The sequence below is a fragment of the Bos indicus genome, chromosome 4 (genome assembly GCF_029378745.1).
Source record: "Bos indicus isolate NIAB-ARS_2022 breed Sahiwal x Tharparkar chromosome 4, NIAB-ARS_B.indTharparkar_mat_pri_1.0, whole genome shotgun sequence".
Taxonomy (NCBI): Eukaryota; Metazoa; Chordata; class Mammalia; order Artiodactyla; family Bovidae; genus Bos; species Bos indicus.
Window position 1 is genome coordinate 51,237,466 of NC_091763.1, and position 16,107 is coordinate 51,253,572.

At 39.1% G+C, this 16,107-nt stretch overlaps 1 protein-coding gene across 4 annotated transcripts in view; it reads right to left on the reverse strand.

The window, feature by feature from the left end:
• Positions 1 to 16,107, reverse strand: part of CFTR (CF transmembrane conductance regulator) — a 247,652-nt gene that overhangs the window by 160,474 nt on the left and 71,071 nt on the right. For all 4 annotated transcript variants that reach the window (XM_070787791.1, XM_070787789.1, XM_070787792.1 and 1 more), the window contains exons 2-3: positions 13,693 to 13,803; positions 7,205 to 7,313 (exon numbers count right to left, since the gene is read on the reverse strand). In XM_070787791.1, coding sequence (XP_070643892.1) covers positions 7,205 to 7,234 — 30 coding nt within the window. In that variant the 5' untranslated portion in view covers positions 7,235 to 7,313; positions 13,693 to 13,803. The remainder of the gene's footprint in view (positions 1 to 7,204; positions 7,314 to 13,692; positions 13,804 to 16,107) is intronic.

A 16,107-nucleotide genomic window follows, 5' to 3' on the forward strand; every position in this document is an offset into this window, starting at 1 on the left:
GACCTGCATACAAATTTCTCAAGAGGTAGGTCAGGTGGTCTGGTATTCCCATCTCTTTCAGAATTTTCCACAGTTGATTGTGATCCACACAGTCAAAGGCTTTGGCATAGTCAATAAAGAAGAAATATTCCTGTTCGTTTCCAAGGCAAACCATTCAATATCACAGTAATCCAAGTCTATGCCCCAACCAGAAACACTGAAGAAGCTGAAGTTGAACGGTTCTATGAAGACCTTTTAGAACTAACACCCAAAAAAGATGTCCTTTTCATTACAGGGGACTGGAATGCAAAAGTAGGAAGTCAAGAAACACCTGGGGTAACAGGTGAATTTGGCCTTGGAATACGGAATGAAGCAGGGCAAAGACTAATAGAGTTTTGCCAAGAAAATGCACTGGTCATAGCAAACACCCTCTTCCAACAATACAAGAGAAGACTCTACACATGGACATCACCAAATGGTCAACACCAAAATCAGATTGATTATGTTCTTTGCAGCCAAAGATGGAGAAGCTCTATACAGTCAACAAAAACAAGACCAGGAGCTGACTGTGGCTCAGATCATGAACTCCTTATTGCCAAATTCAGACTTAAATTGAAGAAAGCAGGGAAAACCACTAGACCTTTCAGGTATGACCTAAATCAAATCCCTTATGATTATACAGTGGAAGTGAGAAATAGATTTAAGGGCCTAGATCTGGTAGAATGAGTGCCTGATGAACTATGGACAGGTTCGTGACATTGTACAGGAGACAGGGATCAAGACCATCCCCATGGAAAAGATAAGCAAAAAAGCAAAATGGCTGTCTGGGGAGGCCTTACAAATAGCTGTGTAAAGAAGAGAAGCGAAAATCAAAGGAGAAAAGGAAAGATATAAGCATCTGAATGCAGAGTTCCAAAGAATAGGAAGAAAAGATAAGAAAGCCTTCCTCAGCGATCAACACAAAGAAATAGAGGAAAACAACAGAATGGGAAAGACTAGAGATCTCTTCAAGAAATAAACCCTTAGCCACACTTAATCTCAGTGGGATTCCTGTCCCTTTCATTCAGGGACTCCTTGGCCATGATAAGTCCACCTAGTTCTTTTCTCACAACTGTAACTTCTAACTAGCCTTTCTCTTCTTCTATGACCCTGCAAGTCCCTGCTACTCAAAGTACAGTGCTAGGAAAAGAGCATCTTCACCTGGGAGCTTTTTTCTTTTTTTAATTTTTATTGGCATATAGTTGATTTATATTATCGTGTTACTTTCTTGTGAAGTGAAGTGAAGTCGCTCAGTCGTGTGTGACTCTTTGCGACCCCATGGACTGTAGCCTACCAGGCGCCTCAGTCCATGGAATTTTCCAGGCAGGAGTACTGGAGTGGGTTGCCATTTCCTTCTCCAGGGGATCTTCCCAACCCAGGGATTGAACCTGGGTCTCCCACATTGCAGGCAGACGGCTTTACTGTCTGAGCCATCAGGGAAGCCCTTTCTTTTAGAGATGAAGAATCTTAGGTTCAACTCAGAAACTTCTATATTTTAGCCAGGTGGGAGGAGCTGCTGCCTAGTATGTATATAAAAGTTTGAGAAACATTGTCCTTCTGTCATTAAGGGAGCTAATAATTATTTCTATGTTTAAAAATTTTTGATATCATCATTTTAAAAAATTCAACTAAAAAGTTCCAAAAGTACCACCCCACCCCCTATATCCTCACCTTAGATTCTAACGAAAGTCAGATGCATTCAGTGAAAATGTTCATGCCAGTCTACCTCAATCAGAATCACTGGGGGAATTTTATTCCAGAGTCCATCTCAGACCAAATAAACCACTTTATGTAGGGTCAGACTGGTTACACTAAAGTAAAAATAACCTGTTTCAAAGAAATCTAAACCATATAATTTTCCAAACCTTGTCACAGGAACTGGATAGTACACTATGGGCTGCACAAGTAAGTATAGCCATGTCTTAGGAATGGGGGTTCTAGTAGAGGACGGAAATATTCAGGATACAGGGTGAGTGTAGGCAGTATAGCATTCAAGACCCCAATGGGGTAAGAGAAGAAGTTAGATAGAGGGGATGGGAAAGGAAGCTGAAAAGAGTCCTCCATGACAGTCATCTAGATTTGCTGGAGGTAGCTGACCTTTACCATCTGAGCCACCAGGGAAGCCCACTTCCCTGGTGGCTCAGATGATAAAGCATCTGCCTACAATGTGGGAGACCTGGGTTTGATCCTCTGGAGAAGAAAATGGCAACCCACTCCAGTATTCTTGCCTGGAAAGTCCCATGGATAGAGAAGCAATGGTAGGCTACAGTCCATGGGGTCACAAAGAGTTGGACACAACTGAGCAACCTCACTTTCTTTTTGACTTTCACTTTCAGCTGACCTTAGGTTAAAGGGACATGCTAGTAAAAGTTATGCTTAAAGCTCTTCAAGCCAGGCTACAGCAGTATGGAAACCAAGAACTTCCAAATGTACAAGCTGGGTTTAGAAAAGGCAGAGCAACCAGAAATGAAATTGCAAACATTCCCTGGATCATAGAGAAAGCAAGGGAATTCCAGAAAAAAAAAAAAAATCTACTTCTGCTTTATTGACTACACTAAAGCCTTACAAGCACAACAAACTCTGGAAAATTCTTAAAGAGACGGGGGTACTAGACCACCTTACCTTTATGCAGGTCAAGAAGCAACATACAAACTTGTACGCAGGTCAAGACGCAACAATTAGAACTGGATATGGAACAATAGACTGGTTCCAAACTGGCAAAGCAGTACATCAAGGCTGTATTGTCATCTTGCTTATTTAACTTACATGCAGAGTACATCATGTGAAATGCCAGGCTGGATGATTCACAAGCTGCAGTCAGGATTTTTGGGAGAAATATCAACCTCAGATATGCAGATAATATCACTCTAATGGCAGAAAGTGAAGAGGAATTAAACAGCCTTGTGATGAGACTGAAAGAGAAGAGTGAAAACGCTGGCTTGAAACTCAACATTCAAAAACCTAAGATCATGGCATCTGGTCCCAATACTTCATGGCAAATAGAAGGGGAAAAAGTGGAAGCAGTGACAGATTTTAGTTTCTTGGGCCCCAAAATCACTTCGGATGGTGACTATAAGCATGAAATTCAGACACTTGCTCCTTGGAAGGAAAGGCATGACAAACCTAGATAGCATATTAAAAAACAGAGGTATCACCTTGTCAATAAAGGTCTGTATAGTCAAAGCTATGGTTTTTCCATATGGTAGTTATGTAAAGATGAGAGAATTGAATCATAAAGAAGGTTTAGAACTAAAGAACTTATGCTTTCATACTGTGGTGCTGGAGAAGACTTTTGAGAGTCCCTTGAACTGCAAGGAGATCAAACCAGTCAATTCTAAAGGAAATCAACCCTGAATATTCATTGGAAAGACTGATGATGAAGTTCCAATGCTTTGGCCACCTGATGCAAAAAGCTGACTCAGTGGAAAAAACCCTGATGCTGGGAAAGATTGAAGGCAAAAGGATAAGAAAGTGGCAGAGGATGAGATGGTTAGATAGCATCACCAACTCAATGGACATTAGTTTGAGCAAACTCAGGGATATAGTGAAAGACAGGGAAGCCTGGCGTGCTGCAGTCCATGTGGTTGCAAAGAGTCAGAGTCATGACTTAGTGACAACAACAGCAACAATGAAAAGGGACATAAGTAAGTCAAAGTGCCTACACCAGAGACTACTCATGTGTAGAATTTCCCCAAGCACTCTCTTCATTAGCAGTATGCCTGAACTCAAACACCTACCCAATGTCTTTGTCCAAACATGATGACAAAGATCTTCTTTGGCAAGACAGACTGTGGGACTTGACAACTCTAGCACCACAAGTCCCAAGACATCTTTATGCCCCTTAAACTTCTGGGGCTTAAGAAATTTAAATAATAAAAGTAGTTTGACCCAAGTTTTACTGATGTGTATCTCAATTTGATGATGGAAATATGCCCAGAGCTGCCTAGGAGTCAAAAATATATTTGAGCACGCACTTGTAAATTTCTTATCATAATAAAAGTATCATGATAACCATATTCTCTAAGTAATCTGCTTATAGAACTCCCTTCCCTTGACTCCCTCTAACTGTCCTTAATTGACTCACATAATTTTTCAACAGTCAGTTTCTCTTCTATGCTCAGAGTCTTAGATGTTAAAGGCAATTTTGTATCTGGCTGCTGAGTCAAATGCAGAAAAGAAAAAAAAAAACAAGTACATAGTTAATGAGGAGAGGCTATAGCTAATATGACTTAAAATTACATCACTATTGCAGAGAGACAAACTCTTTCCTGATGGCATTTCCTTTTTTTTCTTAACCTTTCACAGTCAACAGCAAATTTTATAGTACTTTTTCTATCAGTCCTGAAACCAATCAAACCTTCTTTACACCATAATTATTCTGGTTTAGAGGGACTAAGAACACACAGGACACCTTGAAAGTATGTCCATCTTTTACCAAGCATAATCTTATAGCAGGTTCGAGAATCCCTGCTCATTTAATGCAACAAAAATTACCAGAATGACACACACAGAGGAAAGAAGAAACACCCAGAAAGAATACAATAAATACCAAGGCATTTGGTACAAGTTGTGTAAAAGGAGAGAGGTCTTATTAGAATAGTGAATTTTTCTCTCCTTCTTTTCTTCCTGTAACAGATTAAAAGAATGGAGTAGAGAGATCAGATGCCCTGAGAAGCTACAATCATCTTAATGACCACCATATAAATTCTTAAAGACTTAACAGTTTTCAACATTTTCACTGCTTAAAACTGCACAGTGAGGCCATGAAGGCTTTACTCTGTGACAAGGCTGAGAAACCCACAGCCTCAGCACACCTGTGCCAATAAATATTCTCTCCCTGCCTTCCCACCATACACATGTCAATTGCTTTCCCCACCAGTCCTTTTCCTCACCCATATTCTGCTGGTTATCAGCAGAAGTTGAGCTGATGGAAATCAACTTTGCCCTTTAAACGTGCTGTCAGTTCCAGACCAGGGGCTTTGGGCCCGGCTTAGCTCAGGAGCATCCGTCACTCCTCACTCCCACCTCTGGGTAGTTAATTAATACACCTACAAAGGCTTTAAGATTCCTTTTGCTGGGATATTTTTAGGCTTGAGACATTTAAGAACAAGCTAGTCTTTCTCCACATTCACTTCATTCTTCTACTACTTAATTTTTTCTGTATCTTTGACCCTTAGCACTTCTGGCTCTTGGGTGGATTTCACACAATTCCTTTCCAAGTATAAGCGGAAACATTCCAGTTGGTTCCCCTGTCCTGCCACCAAAATCTGAATTTTCTTCAGATTTGTCCCTGAGGTGACCCTAGAAGAATCCTCAACCTTCAAACTTTTAACCTGTATCTCCTGAGAAGATGCAGAGTAGATCAGCAGGCCCAAGACTGATTACTACAGCCACCATTCTATTTAGTACTGACATACAATCATTATATAGTGATAGAGCAATTATAATCTGATCTAATGGAAGGGTCACAGGCTTTGGAATCAAAGAGACCTGGCTATCACCAAATTTGCCATATGCATAACTTTGGAAAAGTTAATTTCCTGCATCTCAATTTTCCTTTCTGTTGGAGACACTAATGCCTGCTTCATAGCATTACTAGGAGAATTAAACAAAATAATCTTTATAAAGGGCTTAATGCTGAACCTGGAATAGCTAAGATACTCAATAAATCTTAAACTATATTTTGATCTGTGTATATCAGACCAAACATAAATTTTATAAATATGTTCATGCATCATCTAAATTTCCATGTTTAGATGAGGGCTTTTGTTCACATGAAACTTCTATCCTGGTGGAATCTAGAGGAACAAACTATCTCACAAGTCAGGCAGAGCATAAAAAGGACTTAATAATTCAGCCTTTCTCCCAGCTTCTACTCAGTTGTGTTTATGTTAATCAATGGAAGCAGCATGTGATGGAGAACATGAAGAAAAATGAGTTTCACCACGGCCTTAGTAATGGCATAACAATTATCTAAAGTAGTCACTTTGATCCAAGGATGACCATTATATGTTATGGCCAGAGAGAATTGTACTTTTAATACTCTGATTCAAAGGCAGAGTTTGTAGTCAGCAAGGCAATCAACACATTTTTTTAAATAGATAAAACTGTTTCCCAAAGTCTGGGTGCTCACATTAAGAAAAATCACCTCAAAAATATCTTAAAAGATAATGAATTCCTCAGCTGCCTTATTCATATTTACAAATAAAATAGCATCACCCCCAAACTACTGCACATTTCCATACAGATAGATAAACAGATAATTTCAAAAGGCAGAAGAATGTCTTCCATGAGGTCATCAAGAGGATTATAAAACATGTGATCATCCTTGTCAAAACAAATGTGGAAACGTACTTATTTGGTATGCATTAAGCACAAGTTCTTAAAGCAATGCAACTTGCTGGGCACCTCTTGGGGAGCACTAATGCACTCCTCACTTCCAGAGGCATAAAGACCAATATAATTGCAACACAAATCCATCCAGTTGGTACCTAACCTCCCAAAGTAAATATTGTACAGTAAGTTTTCAACTTGCCATCACTTTTACAGGTTACAATCAAGGATACAAAATGATGCTCTGGTGATGTAAAAAGTAATAGATTAGAGTCACATTTGACAGCAGCTGGGGAACATAGACTGCACTTGAGCACCATAAAGCCTGGAGTCCTCACACATGGAGATCTCTTCACAATGCAGGTGACACAGAAGACTGAGAAAACATACTGCAGGAGTACTTCACTGCTGTATTTTTAATTTTTGCTATTTAAAACAATTCAGCATGCAGATATGATTTCAAAATATTACAAATACTTATGTATGAAATTAGCTGAATTTTACCTAATTCTCCTGATACTGTCTCCTGACCTTCTTATGTAGAATATAGGAAAATAAAATCACCCGCAATCTTATATTCCAGTACAATAATGTGATTTGTGATAACAGAAATGATTTTTTTTAAGATTTATTCTACTGAACCCATTTTAAATTATAATACACCACCTGTGTTCCAGTATCTCTTAGTTCCAAAGCACTTTTTACTTGTCTCCACTAAAGTTTTAGTGGTTTCTTTGTATTTGGAGTTAGATTAGTCCTTTTTCCTGTGTACCAGATTACCCTATTCCTTTTACAATCTTAAAAATGAATGTAATTATTTTAACTACAGTGAGTTTACAAATAAAAGCCTTACCCCTAAATATAATATGATTCCATAGAACATAAATCTCCAGAAAAAGCATCGTCGAAGGGCATTTATGAGTTTGGGATTTTTCTTTGAAGCCAGTTCTCTGTCCCATTCTCTGCAAAAGAATAAAAAGTGGGACCAGTAAGTTGCATGTGCAAATATTTGAATTCTCTATTTCCCTTAACATAGTTTTATTCACACAAGTACATCCATGGAGATTAACCCAAGTGACCAGAGAGACAAAAACTTGTGGGGGAGCTTCCAACACTATCTCAGGCAGATATTTGGCTGAATTCAATGCTCCACCATACACTAATTTTCAAGGAGTTGACTTCATGACAAGTCCACATTATATATGCTAAAGAAATGTTCTGGGATTCTAAAAATCAATGAATGTGAGAGTTGGATAAATAAAATACAACTCTTATGAATACACATAACCATGCTTGGAACAAGGTGAAAAATAAATACTTAATTTTTTCCTTTACGTCTTATTCTTTATCTATTTGTAACTGTAGTGGATTGTACAAAATTTTGCTATAAAACCAAAAACAAGGTTAAAAGTCAGGTGGATTTTTCTGTGATTTAACATTAGAAAAACTTATTATTTGGATTTTGTTTTTAAATGTAGGAGTATGGAACAAATATCATCAAATGTCACTTTCATATAAAAGTCTTTGGAAAATTGGGATATAATCAAATTCTGTATTCTCTGGTAGAACAGAAATTTAAAAGTATGAAAAATGGTTGGTATTAAATAAATGTTGCTTTTTCTTTAAATACTATACATCCATAACCTGATTATATTTAAGGTTTTGCCATTACTTTCTGTTAATAAAAACCTTCTTCTTTCCAAGTGGTTAAAATATATCCCTAAATGTTACCCTTCATCTTCCTTTTTATACTGTACAGAGATGAGAAATTTCACAGGAAAGAACTATATAAAGATTCTGCATTTTTTCAACAGCTATTCTCATCACTGGCTTTCTCTAGTAGCTCAATGGTAGAGAACCTGCCTGCCAAAGTTGGAGACTCGAGTTCAATCCCTGGGTTGCGAATAACCCCTGGGGAAGGAAATGGCAATTCACTCCAGTATTCTTGCCTGGGAAATCCCATGGACAGAGGAGCCTGGTGGGTTACAATCCATGGGGTTGCAAAAGAGTCAGATGCAACTGAACAACAAATTCTCATTACTATCCATCTACCTTTATTAGAGGTGTTCTAAGTTATTCCAAAGGAAGCTCACACATCTGAGATATGAAGGCAGATTTGGCAATCATGGGCATTGTACATGGACACTCGCTTTCCTGAGAAGCTTACTATCTATCATGCCTAAACTCTATGCCATCCATCTATCTGCTCACACTCTTTCCACTCCTTACTCACACACAGTACTTGCCTCCCTTCCATGTCATGCAGTGATTCACAACAGGGTAAGAAGCAAAATATGGAGGCAGAATCTGCCTCTTTCAAAGGAAGAATGAGTCGGATGAGAAAACCAGGAAGACAGGTGGTACATAAACCAAAGAAACGATTTCAAGGTGGGAAGAAGTGGTCAACCCTGAAGTCATGGTAGGAAGATGTCATTATATTTCATATTAAGAGACCTCTGGTGAACATGGTCAACATCATTTTAATAACATGGTAAACACAAAAATTATAGTCAGGGAGCTGGGATGTAAAGGAAAGGAGGAGAAGTGGAGAAACCAGGAGAGCAGAGAATATTAACAATGAAAAAAATTAAAAAAAAAAAAAAAAGAATGGGGTAGCGATCTGAGGGGGAAAACAAAGCTGCAGAATTTTTTTTAGTGGATGGGACTTGTACTCCTGGAACATGAAGGAATTGGCAGTGAGGGTAGATGCTGTGTTAGACCCAGTAAGCATTCTGAACACCAAGAGCTGAATCACAAGGGAAGAAATTTTATACTTAGCAAGTACGTAGCTGAGTTATACTCATGAAATGGATGTGTGGTTTGCACACAGGAGAGTTACACAGAGTTCAAATCCAAGGTCACAAACTGAGCCAGATGGACCAATTTACTTCAACTGCAGGGTAACTGCCTGAGGGCCTTTGTCACAAATCAGTTTTCGAAATATGAGGCAGGGTCACTTTCCAAGGGTGTAGTGGAAACAGTGACTGACTTTATTTTTGGGGGCTCCAAAATCACTGTAGATGGTGATTGCAGTCATGAAATTAAGACACTTACTCCTTGGAAGGAAAGTTATGACCAACCTAGACAGCAGAGTTGGACACAACTGAAGCGACCTAGTAGCAGCAGCAGACAGCATATTAAAAAGCAGAGACATTACTTTGTTAACAAAGGTCCATCTAGTCAAGGCTATGGTTTTTCCAGTAGTCATGATTGGATGTGAGAGTGGGACTATAAAGAAAGCTGAACGCAGAAGAATTGATGCTTTTGAACTGTGGTGTTAGAGAAGACTCTTGAGAGTCCTTTGGACTGCCAGATCCAACCAGTCCAACCTAAAGGAAATCAGCCCTGGGTATTCATTGGAAGGACTGATGTTGAAGCTGAAAATGCAATATTTTGGCCACCTGATGCGAAGAGCTGACTCATTTGAAAAGACCCTGATGCTGGGAAAGATTGAAGGCAGGAGGAGAAGGGGATGACAGAGGATGAGATGGCTGGATGGCATCACCGACTCAGTGGACATGAGTTTGGGTAAACTCTGGCAGTTGATGATGGACAGGGAGGCCTGGTGTGCTGCGGTTCATGGGGTCGCAAAGAGTCAGACATGACTGACTGACTGAACTGAACTGAGAGTTACAAAGTACCATAAGTGTATGTTACTCTTCCAAAATGTTTGAATAAACTCTATGTAACAACTTTTATTTAAAAAAAAATACATAAGAGAAGAAAGAAGAAATACCCCCCAAAGACAAAAATATTAATAGGGTTTATGGACTTATGCTGGCACACAGCTGTTGAATTGGAAAAAAGTGGGTACATTTGATATGAAGACAATGAAAACTGAGGAGAAAAAAATGTTAGACCAGATAATACTACAAATTCAGGTATATGTCCTCTATTCAGCCACAGATAAAAATAAACCTGGAGTAAACAGGTTTTGAGTAGCCTAGTCCTACTGTGATTAATCTTTTGTTCAGCATCCATTTAGAACTTAGATATTCACTATCTACTAGATTATTTTGAACTTGCTGATAAAACTACAATGTATTATGTTTATATATTTTATCCCTGCAGCAGTGTTACAGGTTTTTGCATAATGTCAGCCATTTCACATTCAATCATCATTTATTCATTCAACAAATATTTACTAAGCACCTACTAACATGGCCCTACATGTCCTCAGGTTCCACATCTGTAGATTCAACCAACGGGGGAAGGAAAATATTCACCAAAAAAAATTTTTCAAAAAGTTTCAAAGAGCAAAACTTGAATTTTTCATGTGCTGGCAACTATTACATAAAATTCACATTTTATTAGGCATTATAAGTAATCTAGAGAGATAATCATGATGGTGTGATCACTCATCTAGAGCCAGACATTCTGGAATGTGAAGTCAAGTGGGCCTTAGAAAGCATCACTACGAACAAAGCTAGTGGAGGTGACAGAATTCCAGTTGAGCTATTTCAAATCCTGAAAGATGATGCTGTGAAAGTGCTGCATTCAATATGCCAGCACATTTGGAAAACTCAGCAGTGGCCACAGGGCTGGAAAAGGTCAGGTTTCATTCCAATCTCAAAGAAAGGCAATGCCAAAGAAAGCTCAAACTACCACATAATTGCACTCATCTCACATGCTAGTAAAGTAATGCTTAAAATTCTCTAAGCCAGACTTCAGCAATACGTGAACCATGAACTTCCTGATGTTCAAACTGGTTTTAGAAAAGGCAGAGGAACCAGAGACCAAATTGCCAACATCTGCTGGATCATCGAAAAAGCAAGAGAGTTCCAGAAAAACATCTATTTCTGCTTCATTGACTATGCCAAAGCCTTTGACTTTGTGGATCACAATAAACTGTGGAAAATTCTGAAAGAGATGAGAATACCAGACCACCTGATCTGCCTCTTGAGAAACCTATATGCAGGTCAGGAAGCAACAGTTAGAACTGGACATGGAACAACAGACTGGTTCCAAATAGGAAAAGTAGTACGTCAAGGCTGTATATTGTCACCCTGCTTATTTAACTTATATGCAGAGTACATCATGAGAAACGCTGGGCTGGAAGAAGCACAAGCTGGAATCAAGATTGCCGGGAGAAATATCAATAACCTCAGATATGCAGATGACACCACCCTTATGGCAGAAGGTGAAGAGGAACTCAAAAGCTTCTTGATGAAAGTGAAAGTAGAGAGTGAAAAAGTTGGCTTAAAGCTCAACATTCAGAAAACGAAGATCATGGCATCCAGTCCCATCACTTCATGGGAAATAGACGGGGAAACAGTGGAAACAATGTCAGACTTTCTTTTTTTTGGGCTCCAAAATCACTGCAGATGGTGACTGCAGCCATGAAATTAAAAGATGCTTACTCCTTGGAAGGAAAGTTATGACCAACCTAGATAGAATATTCAAAAGCAGAGACATTACTTTGCCAACAAAGGTCCGTCTGGTCAAGGCTATGGTTTTTCCTGTGGTCATGTATGGATGTGAGAGTTGGACTGTGAAGAAGGCTGAGCACCAAAGAATTGATGCTTTTGAACTGTGGTGTTGGAGAAGTCTCTTGAGAGTCCAAGGGAGACTGCAAGGAGATCCAACCAGTCTATTCTGAAGATCAGCCCTGGGATTTCTTTGGAGGGAATGATGCTAAAGCTGAAACTCCAGTACTTTGGCCACCTCATGTGAAGAGTTGACTCATTGGAAAAGACTGATGCTGGGAGGGATTGCGGGCAGGAGGAGAAGGGGACGACAGAGGATGAGATGGCTGGATGGCATCACTGACTCGATGGACGTGAGTCTGAGTGAACTCCGGGAGTTGGTGATGGACTGGGAGGCCTGGCGTGCTGTGATTCATGGGGTTGAAGAGTCGGACACAACTGAGCGACTGAACTGAACTGAACTGAACTGAAAGTAAATATATGTAGGTTATTTGCATATAATATAACATTTGGTATAAGGGACTTGAGCATCCATAAAGTTTGGTATCCATAGGGGATCTACCGAGGGACAGACTCTATTCTAGACTTTATTCTGTTTATTTATCATAACCAGAACGAACCAAACAAAAACAAAAAACAAAAGTAATACTGCCTTAATGGCACTTAAATATACTAAGTGCTCAATAATAGAAGCTGGTGCTTGATCTTGGAAATGTGAATCTGCTACTTCCACTATCCTAATTCTTTGAATAAAACCAAGAAACAATAAGGCTAAACACCTTATTTGCCTTGAAACTTCAAAAGAAATTCAATGAGTTTAATGAAAATAAACGAATTATAAGTCTACTCGACTATTTTATTTTGGTGCTGTTAAAAAGTAGTTGCTTCTCTTTCTTTTTTGCCAAGTCCCTTTCCCTTTCCCCCTCATCTGGTATCAGATCCTGTACTGCTGGCACAAGACTCTGTCCAGCTCATTCACAGATTGTTGTTGGTCCAAGAAGTAAGCATGTGACTCAAAAGTTTCTGGGATTTTTCACTTTTGGAAAAAAGACTCTTTCCTCAGTGGTCTGTAAAGACATGAAAAAAGCGTTCTGAGGACCACTGCATGGAGGAAGCCAATCTGAGACAATAAAACCAGTTCCTGGTTCCACTGAGTCCCTAACGGCAGTTCTGTCCCTAAGCTTTTACACAGATAGACTACATGAGTCAATACATTTCCTCTTTTTATTTACTTAAGCTACTTGATTGGATTCCCGTCACTAGCAACCAAAAGGATTGTAACCAATACCCTTTAAAAAGAAGACTTCTTTACAATGGGAAACACTGTTTTTGGGGAAGCTGGGAGTATGGACCCAAGTTTGAACCAGAGCTCAGCCATTTATTAGCTGGAAAATTTATCTCTCTGAGCCTCAATTTGCTCTTCTATAAGATAGAGATAATGATACTTTCCTTACAGAGAGGCTAAGAGGAGATACCATACCTGGCATTCAACATGTGCTCAAAAATATGAAACTTCTACATATTCTTGACATCCAACTGCCTTTACCCTAAGATTTCTGAGTATGCATATCTGTAATCACGATTTAAGATTCTAGAGGCAAATATACACAACTTGCTTCATAAAGATGTTGTTCCGGTCTTCACAAAATCCACTTAATGTTCTTTAAGTGACAGATAGCTTCTCAGAATTCAAATATGTATTTTTCAAAAAATAAAAAAGATCTTTTCCCAGGGAAATGGTTTTCTTTCATCCCTTCTATGGTTAATTCTTAATTGATCAAGACTTCATCAAGAAAATAGGACGTTCCTATTATAAATACCCCATTTTAAGAATTAGGCCCTCCAATAGTAGTTCTCTAGTCTCTAATAATATTAATTTCTCTCTTCAACTAATAAACAATGTTCATGAACATACCTTTCCAATTTTTCAGATAGATTGTCAGCAGAATCAGAAGAAGAGATATGGTATATGTCTGACAATTCCAAGCGCTGTCTGTATCCTTTCTTCAAAATTGGTCTGGTCCAGCTAAAATAAAGAGAGGAGAAACAGATATAACTGTTAACTTGATCTCCAATGTAGACTTGAAATCAGATAAAGTTTCAAATTTTCTAGCATGTGGAAAAGAGCCGCGCATAAATATGAGAATAAAGTAAGGCATCTTCTATGAATATCAGAGATTCATATCTCACAGAACTCAACTGTATAAAACATCAACACCTCTGAACTGACATGACTATAGCTTTTTCTAAAAGGATTAGGAATGGTGGTAGAATCTTTCCCAGAGAGGAAAAAAAAGAAAACTGCTAAACATTCTATACTAAAAGTATAAAAATCTGAAAGGAAGGGCGGGAAGGAGAGAGGTGGGAAGAAATTTCCCTAAAATAACCAGATATTAAAAGTTTATAGTTTGTTGAAGTCCAGCCTCTACAAAATGATCTATGAATGATAAGACAGACACTCAAACAACACCCAACATATCATAGTACAAACTCCTCAGCAATGTGCTATTTGTGGAATGAACTAACTGTAGCTGGAGGGCTAATGAGTAGTGTGTGTCAATTTGTTGACTTAATCATCACCCCTGAATGACGGCGGGGATCATAATTTTCTTGTGTTTGTCTCCTCATCTTACAACAGTTACGCACTTTGGCCCGCTACATATCTAATAAATAACAATTTATGATGGAAGCTGGCCTGGTAAATGATTAGGCAGGATACTGCAGTTATTTTCAAGTACACGTTTCTAACTATTGTGAATAAGGCAAAATAATCTTCACAGAGAGGCTTTCCAGGTGGCTCAGTAGTAAAGAATCTGCCTGCCAATACAGGAGATGTGGGTTTAATCCCTGGGTGGAGAAGATTCCCTGGAGAAGGAAATGGAAACTCACTCCACTCTCCTTGTCTGAGGAACCCAATGGACAGAGGAGCCTGATGGGCTACAGTCCATGGGGTTGCAAAGAGTCAGACACAACCTAGCAAATAAACAACAACAACAATCTTCACAGAGGTGAGAAAATCTAAAAACAAAACAAAGAAAAGGGAAAACAAAGAGGAAGGAGGGAGGGGCAGGAAAACTGTTAAATTATGTACAAAAAGAGACTTCTAAATGAAAGTTGTTGAGCAAATGAGACCTTTCTCATGTGAAATGTCATGTATTTATTAACAAAATGAATTGAAGTTGAAATTAGTGATTCTCTGGAATCAAGATTGCTGGGAGAAATATCAATAACCTCAGATATGCAGATGACACCACCCTTATGGCAGAGAGTGAAGAGGAACTAAAAAGCCTCTTGATGAAAGTGAAAGAGGAGAGTGAAAAAGTTGGCTTAAAGCTCAACATTCAGAAAACGAAGATCATGGCATCTGGTCCCATCACTTCATGGGAAATAGATGGGGAAAAGGTGGAAACAGTGTCAGACTTTATTTTTCTGGGCTCCAAAATCACTGCAGATGGTGACTGCAGCCATGAAATTAAAAGACGCTTACTCCTTGGAAGAAAAGTTATGACCAACCTAGATAGCATATCAAAAAGCAGAGACATTACTTTGCCAACAAAGTCCATTTAGTCAATGCTATGGTTTTTCCAGTGGTCGTGTATGAATGTGAGAGTGGACTGTGAAGAAAGCTGAGCGCTGAAGAATTGATGCTTTTGAACTGTGGTGTTGGAGAAGACTCTTGAGAGTCCCTTGGACTGCAAGGAGATCCAACCAGTCCATCCTAAAGGAGATCAGTCCTGGGTGTTCTTTGGAAGGACTGATGCTAAAGCTGAAACTCCAGTACTTTGGCCACCTCATGTGAAGAGTTGACTTACTGGAAAAGACTCTGATGCTGGGAAGGATTGGGGGCAGGAGGAGAAGGGGACAACAGAGGATGAGATGGTTGGATGGCATCACTGACTCGATGGACATGAGTTTGAGTGAGCTCCGGGAGTTGGTGATGGACAGGGAGGCCTGGCGTGCTGTGATTCATGGGGTCGCAAAGAGTCGGACATGACTGAGCGACTGAACTGAATTGAACATATGTTTTTACTCTTACTATCTTTCTTTTCTTCAGAGAGTTCTAAAGTTCGGTGTCACTGAGAATTTGGTAATATCAAGGCATGTCACCCATCAAAAATTAAAAGAGTGTTTTAGCAGTATCTGAGAGGCCAAATAAACTCATGACAGCAAAGTATTCTAGCAAAGCTATTCTGAATAAAAAGAGGAAATGCTATGCCAAACACAAACATTTTGACATTGTTTCAGGGCAAAACTACAAAAGGCTCTTATGTCTACCTTCACCACTCCCACCCAATGGGTCCAGATTCTTGTTTACACTTCCCTGGTCTTC